This window comes from Aulonocara stuartgranti, assembly GCF_965226115.1.
Source record: "Aulonocara stuartgranti genome assembly, chromosome: 11".
Lineage (NCBI taxonomy): Eukaryota > Metazoa > Chordata > Actinopteri > Cichliformes > Cichlidae > Aulonocara > Aulonocara stuartgranti.
In genome coordinates, this window is record NC_138947.1 from 26,639,922 (window position 1) to 26,652,072 (window position 12,151).

The window sequence follows — 12,151 nt, forward strand, 5'->3', positions numbered from 1 at the left end:
AAAAATGTTTTAGTACGTCTTTGGTAAGCTACGAAGCCGGACCGGTTGATGGATTGTCGGAGCATTATGGCTACCATAGTCAGGAGCCTTGTGGAGTAATCTAGGTCCAAAACTCCGCCCACTTCAGGTCCAAAAAACTGCAGCATCACTGAGAGTTAAAAACTGTCTAAATTCTTTCATCTTTAATAAAATGATCAGTGTTGCTGCTTTATGAGGTGTAACAATTAAGTTTAATATCCAGGCATCCATGAAAACAGAATGTAATACATTTAATGGAGTTAGAAGTTAGCAGGAAGTTAGCTTGCTAGTTTCCACCGAAATATGATATACTATGTGACTTTTGTAGGGTTACTGAAGTTGGACTAGCTGGTATATAATGATGTGCTACCTGATTGCTAGCGGCACAGCTATGTTAGCATAACAAACACAGTGAAGCTGCAGGATGAATGCTAATTTCTTCCACTTGATAAAAGTTAATGTGAAGGTTCCCGATGGTTGGGGACAAATGCAATCGCATGGCAGGATTCTGTAAACTTCAGTCAGGAGAACAACTAAGATAATCCATCCACAATACGAGGTTAGTCATTAATATACTGCAACAACAAGAGAATAGAGCAGCTGCGAGAAAATTCAACGTTAATGAATCACTGGTACGGAAGTGGAGGAAGCAAGAAGAATGAGTTGAGTAAAATTTGACTTATCTGACTGTTTTGTTTCACTGTTTTTGTTTTCACTTAGTGCGCCTTATACAGTACATCGAGATGGGCATGTAGAGAAGTGGGGCCAGGAACTTGCTCTGAATTCTAACAATTAAAATTAAAAATGTCAAAAATGTGTAAATGTAACTTTTTTAGTTTAAGTCCAGGTGAATATTACTCAAAAAAAAAGAAGAAAAAAGAAAGAAAGATGTACATATAATTAATAAATATTATTTTAGCTGACTTTAATTCTGTGTACCATAACTCTATGTGATATTTCCTATGATAACAGACCTTTGGACCACACAATGTTTATGCTTCCAAATCTTCCATGTCAAAGTTTCAAATATAACCTGCCCGATATGCCTTTTCTGCCTGAGTACCCCTAATGTTAATGTAAACTGACTTTAGGGAACCAACATATAGTTAATGATGTGTTATTTATGCCAGTTAGCTACCAAGTCTGTTGTCTAAATTTATAGCATAAACAGAAAAACCCATGCTTCTCAAGCCATTTTTTCCACCCAGCCAGATTATCTGATTTTATTGTTTTATTATTATTATTTAAGGTGGCTACCTACCCAAACGGTTGTTTTTCATTCTTTCTGATCTGTAGAGACATGCATGGTAATCTTTTCTATTTTTCTGGGTCTGTAGAGACTCTGAAGACATGTAACTTTATGCAAAGACAATGAAACAATGAAATACTGCACCCTTAATTAACAAAGACAGATTTTTATGGTATAAATTATGCTTGGGGGGCATTATTTTTGACTGGACACATATGGACACAGTGTGAACTATTAGAGAATGCATTTGGGAAATTATGCTGAAACCAATTTGAAACGGGAATTTATAAATGCAAATTGAAAGAAACTAGATAACATCGTTGCAGAAGAGGTTTTCTGAAATATCTCAGTTTCTTACAAGGGTCAAGAGAAATAATGAAAAATGAAGTGTGATGGATTTAACCTTGAGAGGCACCACAGTGACTGTCAAGAACTCTGAAGACAAACAGAGCCCCTGAGAAGCTCTTTAATTAATTAAAAGGATAAGCACACTTTAACTAACACTCAGCCCAGGACCAAACTCAAGGTTCACTCAGGGTGCAAACATTTCTGAACTGTTGGGCTGAATTTCTGAGCTTGACATGCTCTAGATGTGACCATTTCCTTATTAAATAACAGCCTGCATGCCAGTGTGCCTGCAAAATTGGTCTCAAATTTATTCTCGGCAGAGAAGCCCTAGGCTTTATATCCGTGTATGATCAGATTAGAGACTAAACTTTCTTCCTTAGTCTGCTGCATGTTTTCAAATTAAAGCCGATCATCCATTATCACCTAAAATATTTACTCTGTTTAGAAATCTCACACTAAGGCATCAAGTTATTCTTCCCTCTTGCATCCCAAAATCTCTTCTGCTATCAAACTGTCACTCATCTTAACCTCCAATTTTCTCCTCTAGCGTGTTATCCCTTGCTGTCTCCAACCCAGATTCAACACATTCTCGCTCTCTGTGTGTCCCATGCTTCCCTCTCTCACCTTCATGCTACCCTTTTTACCTCCTATTTTGCTTTTCTGCCTCCATCATTTTCCATCCCTTTTCTCTTTCATGCTTTTGTGCCATCTTCTTTTTTTCCTCCGTTGTTCTGTTCTTCCTCTCTATCTCTGTTTCTCTCCCTCTTTGCTTCCTCTGTCTTCATTCCCCAGGGGGTATTATCTCAGTCGGAGGCAAATCTGCCCAATTATAAACCTCATCTCCCCAACTCTCTCTCTCTTACGCACACAAATATGAGGTTTTCCTGCATTCACTGCTGCACACACACCCTCTTCTCACAGATACACAGAAGCAGAAGCACAAATACAGTTACACAGGCACAAAAAAACCACCTCCCTATTTTTCTCTTCTTCACTGTCTATTTCACTGCCTCCTAACACACACACACACACACACACACACACACACACACACACAGACATGAACAAGAACACCACCCTTCCCCTCCTCCCTCTGTCACACCTTAAAAACCCAATTATACACGCTTCCTCCCTTTTCCTCTTCTTTCCTTCTCTCCCTTTCCCTTCGTTCTTGCCATCACCACACTCATCTGGAGGGACCACAAGGAAAACAAGGGAGAAAGACGAGAAGGCAGAACAGGAGCCCAAAATAGAGGAGATGGGAGAGGGTAAAACTGGGAACAGACGCGAGGAAGGAAAGGAAATGAGGGGCCAAGATGTGAGCTGAGTAGATTGGAAAAGTGGCTGATAGCACGAGACAAAAAGGAGAGGAGGAGAGGAGGGAACAGAACAAGAGGAGAGGAGTGGAGATAGCGTTAATTGCCAGGCCAGTATTAGTGCTGGGTTGACAGATTCTTGTTGAGAGAGGTGCTGATTGGATGATAATGATGCTGACTTCAAGACTGCTGCATTGCTGACCCAATGGAAACAGAGGGAGAGGAGGAGTTAGTATGCAAGTATATAAAGATGGACAAAATGAAACAGAATGATGAGTGAATAAAAAAGAAAGAAAGAAATGAACACAGTCCTCAAATAGAAACTTGAGAAAATGTGTGTTATTGTGGTGTTGCAATCACACTGTTGAACTGTGGGTCCCGAAACATTCACACACACACACACACACACACACACACACACACACACACACACACACACACACACACACACTGGGCAGGCATCCACAGTGTACCAAAGCTTTGTGCCTCACTATTGCTTCCTCCTAATTAAATAGGCCAGAATAGGCCTAAACTAGACTTCTGAACAATGTCCTCACACCAAGAGAACAAAAAACATGAATTTGACTTCTCCCTAAGGATCCCCTGGAATCACTTGCAATTGACAGGAAAATCTCAGATTATTCACAGTAGCTGAGAGACAAAAAGCATGGCCTCCGCCTCAGGCACACACAGCCAAGGTTGCTGACCTGAATAAGCATTACACTACAATGTGGTCGGGTATCAGGGATGTCAACAAGTAACATAACAATCACTAATGTGAGCAGAACAGATGCCTTTCGATGACTAAGTGTCCTTGATAATAGTACATGTGTTGCAACACAATGCAGGAAAATATAAGAAGAATTTAGTACCTTTTAAAGGAGAGAAAATCTAGATCTTTCTCTCCATGAGGAATTCAGACACACTCTACCTTGTTGATACAGTGGTTGCTGATCCTGGATTGTGCCCTCACTAAGATTGCAGAGCAAAACAACTGCGTTTTGGACTATCCCACTGATAACGTTACTTCTATTGGCCTAGAAAAACAGGAGACAGACACAGGATAAGTAAATTACAGGTTTGCTTATAACATTTCACAATTAACCCAAAACAGCTAATATCTAACATGGTTTTGTCATCATTTTGTTATTTATACTGCATATACTGTCTTGAGAACACAGTTAATTATTTAATAAAGTAGTGGATTGTTTTATTAAAAAAGGTGCCTTTATTTATTTGTTTTTAAAGACTGAAAGTGTAATCTTCACCTCCCTCTTACCCATCCTATTTACTCCTCTTACTTCATCTTTCTCCTCTTTTCAAAATATTCTCTCCTCCCTCCTACAGTAATTCACTTCTCCTTCCCCCTTCTGCCCCCACTTCACTATTTGATCCTCTCTGAGATACACCAGCTCTGCCTGCAGGGTTGGTGCACATCGGTGTGATCTGTGTACGTGGTGATTAGCCTGGCTAGTACTCATCATGTGCAATTGCCTGCGGCTGGAGACAATGACATCAGTTTGTGCTGAGGACAAACTGCCTGTCAGGAGCCACAAATGACAAAGCTAAACTATTTTGATCTTTAAAGACTAAAAAGCTATAAAAATACTGCACTGTACTGTACGTTCTCACTAAAAGCATAAAGCTGACAATGGACAGTGAGGAACGGCAAACCAAAGTTTAACTTGGACCTTGCACATGAAGGGATAAGTATCTGACTTGCATAAGCGGTGTAGCTGCACTGTGAACACTTTCAGCCAGGCAGGATTTGTTAAAGCATTTACTGCAAGCATTCCCCTCTGATCAGTCTTTTGCCACCTCAGGCACGGCTAACACCCCGTTCAGAGCCGTGGTCTAACCAGCATCCTGAGGTCCTTTCATGTCTGAAGCAGAACTACTACATCATTTAGACAAATACAATTAGGTGAGTTTCTCCATGACAAGTGTGATCACCAGCGACAGGTGTAATCAATCTACATCAGAGAGTTTCAGGGAGTATAAATCAATTCAAATGTGAGCAATATAGACGGCACTAATGGATCCAGACATGACTGGTTCAGGCAGGAGTAAACAATCAGGAGACGAGTTAATCAGGCTGTTGGACAGCAGTGTTTAAAATTCTGTATCAGCTAGCTGGGGCTGGACAGGCAGCCATGCAGAACAGAGTTATTGAGTGTGCGCATTTGTGTGAGTGCATGTGTTTGTGTGAAGCATAAATTAGAGCTGGTTTGGTTGTACTGTGTTGGTGGGTGCATTAAATTGTTCGCATGCAAAAAGGGTCAGGTGAAATGGTTTACTGGAAACACTGTTATGGCTCACTGAGAACAGACAAGTGCCATGTGTTTGCGTGCAAGCCCTTGTACATGATCTTAATAGCAGAGTTCATCTTTCCACTCTATTAGCCGTTCCTCCTCTCTGCTGCTGACCTGCCAGTCAATTACACCAGCCCTCTAATAGGTCAACATTATTCAGACTAATTTACATAAACATTTGAGGGTTAGATGGAAGGAGAGACCAAAAAGAAGGAAACAGACATAATAGACTGAATATAAACAGAATAGAAATGCTACAATAATACAAACTTTGATGAGCTTATTTTAAAACTGCACTGAATTTACTGACCAGTTTGACTGGTAAAGTAATTTAGATACTGCCTTGAAGACTAAATGATGAAACATGACTGCTTTCTTACCATAATGAGCTGAAAGACCATTGGTAGGATCCTACTACGTTTGATCAACCTGAAAAGGAGAAGAAAAAGAGAATATACACTTTAGGTAGCAGCAGAAAAATCAGGGCAAGGAATTAATTTAATTTTTTAGATGTGCTGTTCAGGCATGCTGTTTGCACACACACACACACAAGCAGATAAAAGTGGCTATTTCATCTTCATTAAGGGTGGAGTTCTGGTACAATGACTTCCGTCTAGTACCAGTGGAATTGCGAGAAGAAAAAGAGAAGAAGCGATGTGAGCAGATGAAGTAAAAGCAGGTGAGAGACAAGAGGGAAGGACATGGAAAAAGGTGATGAGAGTTTAAAGCAAGATAAGGTTAGAAAAGATTACATTTTGCAAAGTGGAGGAAAAAGAGGGAAGATTAGAGAAGAGGTGTGAGGTGGAGGAGGTGGAGGAACAAACGAATGAGAGGAAAATGGAAAATAAAAAGGAGTAATGTGGATAAATCCACACTGAAAAGCTTGGGGGGAAGGCAAGAGACAGAAGAAGAAAGATGGAGGGAGGGAGGGAGATGGATGTTTATATTAACAATGACATTCTGTCTACTTCTTGATTGATCTTCTTTAAACCTCAATCAGTTACTGAGTGGGCGGAGTGTCTACATATATGCACGCACATTTTGTTTATGGGTCTTTGTGAATTAGTAAGCAAGAAAGCATTCAGGCAGTAATGTGAATAAAACTAACAAAAATCAGACAGGTGTTGATATTCTGACGGTAACAAAGCCTGCCCACTGATTTATAAATCTGTCCATGTTCTAACTATGATTTATAGGTTCTCCAGCAGGATCATTCAACCTATGGAAATGTGGATTTAAACTTAAAAAACTGCCCTTTTTTTTAAATTAGCAAACAAAATGTTCCACTTCATTACAAATATGGGACAGCATTTTATTGGTGTGCTGCTTCTAGAAAGTGAAAACAATGGCTCATTAACCTGGAGGCATTTTCATTAAAACAAACAAACAAACAAAGTCAGATGACTAAGTAAAAAGAACATCTGAACAGCAAAGAATACCAAATGATCATCTCAGGCTGTCCTCAGAGCTCAAGCGTCTTTTTTTTTCACCACTTACAGGTAATTTGTACTTATATACTGTCTTCTGTGAGTGTTTGTTCTTTTAGGTTTCCTTGTTCCATCAGATACTGATGTCCTCTCACCTACCTTGTATACAAAGAGCCAGAACAAAGCATGCATGTTTCATGATGATAACATATTCTCTACACCACTGCACGTACTTCCTGGGCATCATGTAACTATTGTTTAATAGTTAACTTTGTGGTTTTAGTTAGTAACATTAGATCCCTTCATGGTTACATTGTTAGATTTACTTTGGTGAATTGAGATATTCTGATGGATGCTGTCATCAGCACCACAAAAGTATAAGCACAGTGTAACTTTATCTTTAGTTGCAGTCACTCAATCTCCATAATCTTTACTGAAAACAATCACTGACTACAGGTGCAGGAAGCTTGAAGAAATGTGAATTTAAGGAACGTAATGAATTGCTGTTGTAGGTTCTCTTTACCTGCCATGGTGATGTATTTTAATGTACAGTTCAACCTTTTAGACATGTGTGTGTGTGTGTGTGTGTGTGTGTGTGTGTGTGTGTGTGTGTGTGTGTGTGTGTGTGTGCATTTGTTATTGTTTGGGTCTGATTGTTTGCTTGTAGATGTGATGGATGGCCTCCTATTAGAGAGGTGATAGGCTCAGAGATGAAAGGACAGGCCAGGCCTGCACAACATGATAAACTGGACCACCTTTAAACTACCAGCCATTCATCAGGACACAGGGCGCAACAGCATACAATGAACAGGGTTCAACAGACAACCTATAATAAGAAAACACAGATGAGACAATGCTGCACTGCATCATCATCACATCACACATTCACTCAACAGCTGTTTCATTAGAGGTAATGCAATAAATACCACAGTATGCGCTTATTAACCTCAGCTCTACTCTAGTTTTATATACTTTATGTCAGCTACACAGCTTTGTAAAGCTAACAAAATTCAAAATGAAACCTTTTTGCACATAAAGAGATGATAAATACAACGAAGTAGATAGCTACAGTCAGGGGCTTATAATTAACAGCACTGACAAATTATCTGATACCATAATGTATTAGTACTTGCCTAGAGAGGAAAATTATACTTTTTTCTAATAACTAACTTAAAAAAAGACCTTTTCCCCCATTTATTTACAGTGGAGAGTAAGACCAGTAAAACAGGCTGTTAGAGGCAATTACAGCGTTTTAGCCTGAGAAAATGGCCACTTTTGTGTTAACAGTTAATGAATCCACTTTACATGGAACAGAGAGATGTTGGTGTCCAATTAACTACTGCAATTTGATATAATGGATTTAGACTCATAGACTGAGTCTATGAGTCCATATTAAAAGGAAAGAACAGGCAGAAAACACGAGTTGTTTAAATATAAAATCTTATCAAAATAAAATCTATAAACAGCCAGTACTGTTAAACTATGACAAATACTACCTCTTTACTTTGTTGATGGGTATGCGTGAAAATACCATATCGACACATATGGCACATATGCTGAAAGGATGCCTTAAAGGAAATTGAAAATCCATGGGCAAACACATATGTAACCACACAGCATGAGGTTCTCCGGCTAAAGGTCATAGTAAATGTAGTTGTTTGAAGGTGTGTCTGGACTGTGATAATGGAGAGAGAGACAGCAGGCTGCCTTCCCAACGTTAATGTCCCCAATTTACCATCTAATTACTGCTCGGCTGGCTTCATAGCCACACTTATCTAACCAAGACCCAGGCAATTTAATTTCTGATTGTATAACCGCAGTGATGGAGGGAAAGTTGTGGAGAAAGGGCACAGAGAAAAAGAAAAATGTGGACTAATGTTAATAAATTAGAGATGGTGAGAGAATGAGAGCGAGGGAGGCAGAGAAAAAAAATGTAAAATGTTGTTAATAATGTCAAAGGAAAAGAGTGAGCGCGAAAACAGATGTAGAGGAAAGAGTCCTGACACCAATTTGAAAAGTTCACGTCACTCTACTTGTGTCTAAGAAAAAGGGGGATGAGGAGAGGTGGTGGAAGAGAAGGATGGAGACGAAATGGGGTAATATTACTGATAAGAGAAGTAGGGGCATACTCAGCTGTGAGGACGAACTTTAAACTCTAGGAGTAGAGGAGGATGGGATGGATAGAGATGGAAGGTGACTGGCAGTGATTAGAGATTTGTTGAACTATTATTGCTGGAGAAGATAAAATGTGGAAAGAAGCTGGGATGGAAATGAGGAAACCACAAAACAGAGGCTTAATCATTGTTCCAAATTAATACTTAGTGATTAAAGATGAAGGATTAAATGTAAATCTCTGGATCAACTGCAGCATTTGACCAGGTACATGTCCATGTCCAAATTGTGTTCCACCAATATGAATGACTGCATTTCTAGAGCTAAAATAGAGCATGCCTTACACAGAGTCAACTAAATCTAAAAATGCTGAGAGTATTGTTGAAGTAACAACTACAGTTTACAACATAGTGTTCCTGAGCTGAAATGTATATCTCATAGTGTAAACTGCACATAGTTTTACAGTTTTCCCCTGCTCTTTCCTCCAGTTATCTTCTGAGCCAGGTGACACACATCTAATTATACTTTCTAACCAATTAACACTTCTCCTTTATTCTCAACCCTTCTGGCCTCATCAACATTTTCTTTTCTCCCAAGATTCTCTTTCCTAGTTCCTCCTCCTATCCTTTTCCTGGCACCTTTATCCACTTCCCCTCCTCAATCTTTCTGCCTCCTCTCTTTTCACCCACACTTTCTATCCCTGCCAACAGCTGAGACGAGAAGACAGATGACCAGAGAATCAAGACTTACTGACAGCTGCTGTCAAAGCACATCTATCAAACACACATACATCATCATGCACACACATGTGTTTACGCAAGCATTCATGCACGCACGCATGCACACACACACAACATGCACACACAAGTGAGTCATCTCATGGCTAGACAAGGAATCAGCAAATTTCCTGTGCAACAGCAACACATCATTACCACTTTTTATTTGGGTGTCAGATGACTGCTTTTCTGAGCGATGTTTTTTAAATTCCTGCATAGTGAATTACTTCCACATTATGCAGTAGTGAATCTCACTTCAACGCGAGCAATAATTTTGTCTTAGTGTCGTATATTTAAAGAACGTGTGTTGCATTTTTAAGCAAAGCTTCTCTGGACTAGCTAGTGTGCCAAGGTATATCAGCACAACATGTCAAGTCTTTACACATCTCAGCTGATACAGCACCTTATGCCTGCCACTAAACTGATTACTAATGTAGAAAATACCGCTTTTAAGGGTGCTCAAAGGGTGTCATTGAATGCAGATCACCAGCAGTGCTGGAGCTGTGAAGGTTTTGTTGCTATTAGCTCTGAATGTGCATCACCTACAACAAGCAAATAATCATTTGTGTATATCTGTGTTCTGGAGTTGGCAAATAAATTACTGCTTATAATACGGAGGAGTGTGTTTGTGTGTGTTTAAGACAGTGAACATTCATCTGTGTGTGTCTGTGTGTGTGTGTCTGTGTGCAGTGTGTGAATGATTCACAGTGCTGAATTGGGAATGAATGGCCTTGGCATTAAAACATTACAGAGTGCCTAAAATGCGCCCGTGTATATTTGTATCTGAACCTGCTAGGACTGCAAAATACTTGCGTGCTACCTATTCTGCGTCTTGGAAAAAAAATAGAGAAGCAGATAATGGATTTAAATGGATGCTAGGAGTATTTTGTAATACTTTCTTTACTATATTACCAGTAAACAACATTATCCTAATAAAGATTACAAGTAAAGTTCATATTAGCAAGGTCACAATGCTTCAACAGTCTTTCTTGTCTGTGATTAATTGTGTGTGTGGCTGATGTGTTCACATTACCTGCAGGTTTGACTGTTGTGTTCAGTCATTGATACCAACAGTTTGAGTGCATGGAGGGGTATAGGCTCCGGTGCTCGTAGAAGAGTCTCGTACCTAGACATAAACATGTCTGAGTACAACATTTGGCTTTCGAAGTGTTAATAATTAATGCAGTGTTCTGATCATTAGTAAGAGAGAGTAAACTAGAACAGATCTGGAGAGAGGGGTGAAGAAGAGGGGGAGGGGAGAACTAGACTTATAATAGGAGAAGCAGAGAAAAGAACGTAGACAGAAGCAGCTAGGGGAGAAACTAGGAGGAAGAAAGGACTGACTTTGAGGAGGAGAAATATTGGTAGAAATAAAAGTGAACAAGCGGTAACCTGTGAGGCTATCATACAAGCATCTTTTTTTGTACTGTGTAGCTATTCTTTGACTTGTGTAAAATGCATTGTCCCCTTTTCATAGATTGAACAGTCACTTGCCAGTTTTCTGTATTTGTAGAAGCATTTTACAAACTACAACATATTATAAAGTGGATCAACAAATGCACACCATATCATTTATATCTGATATACATCTTCAAAAAAACCCTATTACAACAATTGTTCATTGTTAGACTTCTATACTTCAGTCTCAGACTTTTTAAAGATCAACTCTGAAATCATCTGTTGCAACTGAGCTGTCTTTAACCTGGCACAATCACTAATGAAGCTCTTTTGGTTATAATATTATGTTTATGTAAATTACCTGTGTCGGGTAAGGATTAGGTCAGACTTATTGTCTTGGTTGTAAAATAGTCAAGAGAAATTTTGCTTTAATGTGAACATAAACACCTTAGCACAAAAGAGTGGGTAGAAATTACTTCAGTATTGTATATTACATATTATTATATCTATCATTTAAACTGACAGTCTGTCATTATTTTGGTTAAGCTGTAGTGATTTTAAAAATGTCATTCAAGGGGAAAGTATCTGTTCCTATAGAGACAGCAAATACAGGAGGAATCTAGAAACACTGAAGCTGCACTTAGAATAAACCAGACCAACCTTGAAAGGAGAGATTCAGTGATACACGAGAGTCCATCCCCTCTTTCCTCTGCCGCCTGTCCTTCCTTCTCATTTCTCTCTTTATTTTCCTCTGTCCTTTCCTCTTTTACCTCAGTATCAACACCATCTTGGACCAGCAGGATTAGACTGAGTTCAGACAACACCCTCAAAACAAACACAGACCACTCCACTGCACCACACACAAAGACAGGAAGAGAGAGTATTATTAGGAGTAAGTGTTTAGAATACTGTGTGTACCATGTTTACATATCTTTGTGGGGACCAAAAATTGCAAGTTTACTATACTTGTGGAGACCAACAGCCCTTATTGGGACAAAATCCAAGTCTCCACAAGTTTGAAGGCATTTTTGAAACTCAAAATGTGGTTTTAGTGTCAGGGTTACAATTATGTTATGGTTAGGTGTAGGCTAATGGTTCATTTTTGATGGTTAGGGTAAGCAGCTAGGGAAAGTATTATGTCAATTAGATTAGATTAGTGTGTCTTGGGGGTCGGGGTAGTTAGTGTTAGTTGGAC

General features: G+C 39.3%; 1 protein-coding gene across 7 annotated transcripts in view; it reads right to left on the bottom strand.

Moving 5' to 3' along the window:
* Window positions 1-12,151, bottom strand: part of ulk4 (unc-51 like kinase 4) — a 119,036-nt gene that overhangs the window by 44,466 nt on the left and 62,419 nt on the right. For 4 of the 7 annotated variants that reach the window (XM_082552633.1, XM_082552634.1, XM_082552635.1 and 1 more), the window contains 4 exons: window positions 11,617-11,806; window positions 10,592-10,684; window positions 5,624-5,672; window positions 3,863-3,968 (listed from right to left, as the gene is read on the bottom strand). In XM_082552633.1, coding sequence (XP_082408759.1) covers window positions 3,863-3,968; window positions 5,624-5,672; window positions 10,592-10,684; window positions 11,617-11,806 — 438 coding nt within the window. Of the gene's footprint in view, window positions 1-3,028; window positions 3,129-3,862; window positions 3,969-5,623; window positions 5,673-7,425; window positions 7,497-8,824; window positions 9,106-10,591; window positions 10,685-11,616; window positions 11,807-12,151 lie in introns of those variants that run through there. The other 3 variants (XM_082552636.1, XM_082552638.1, XM_082552637.1) reach the window with 3 other exon arrangements.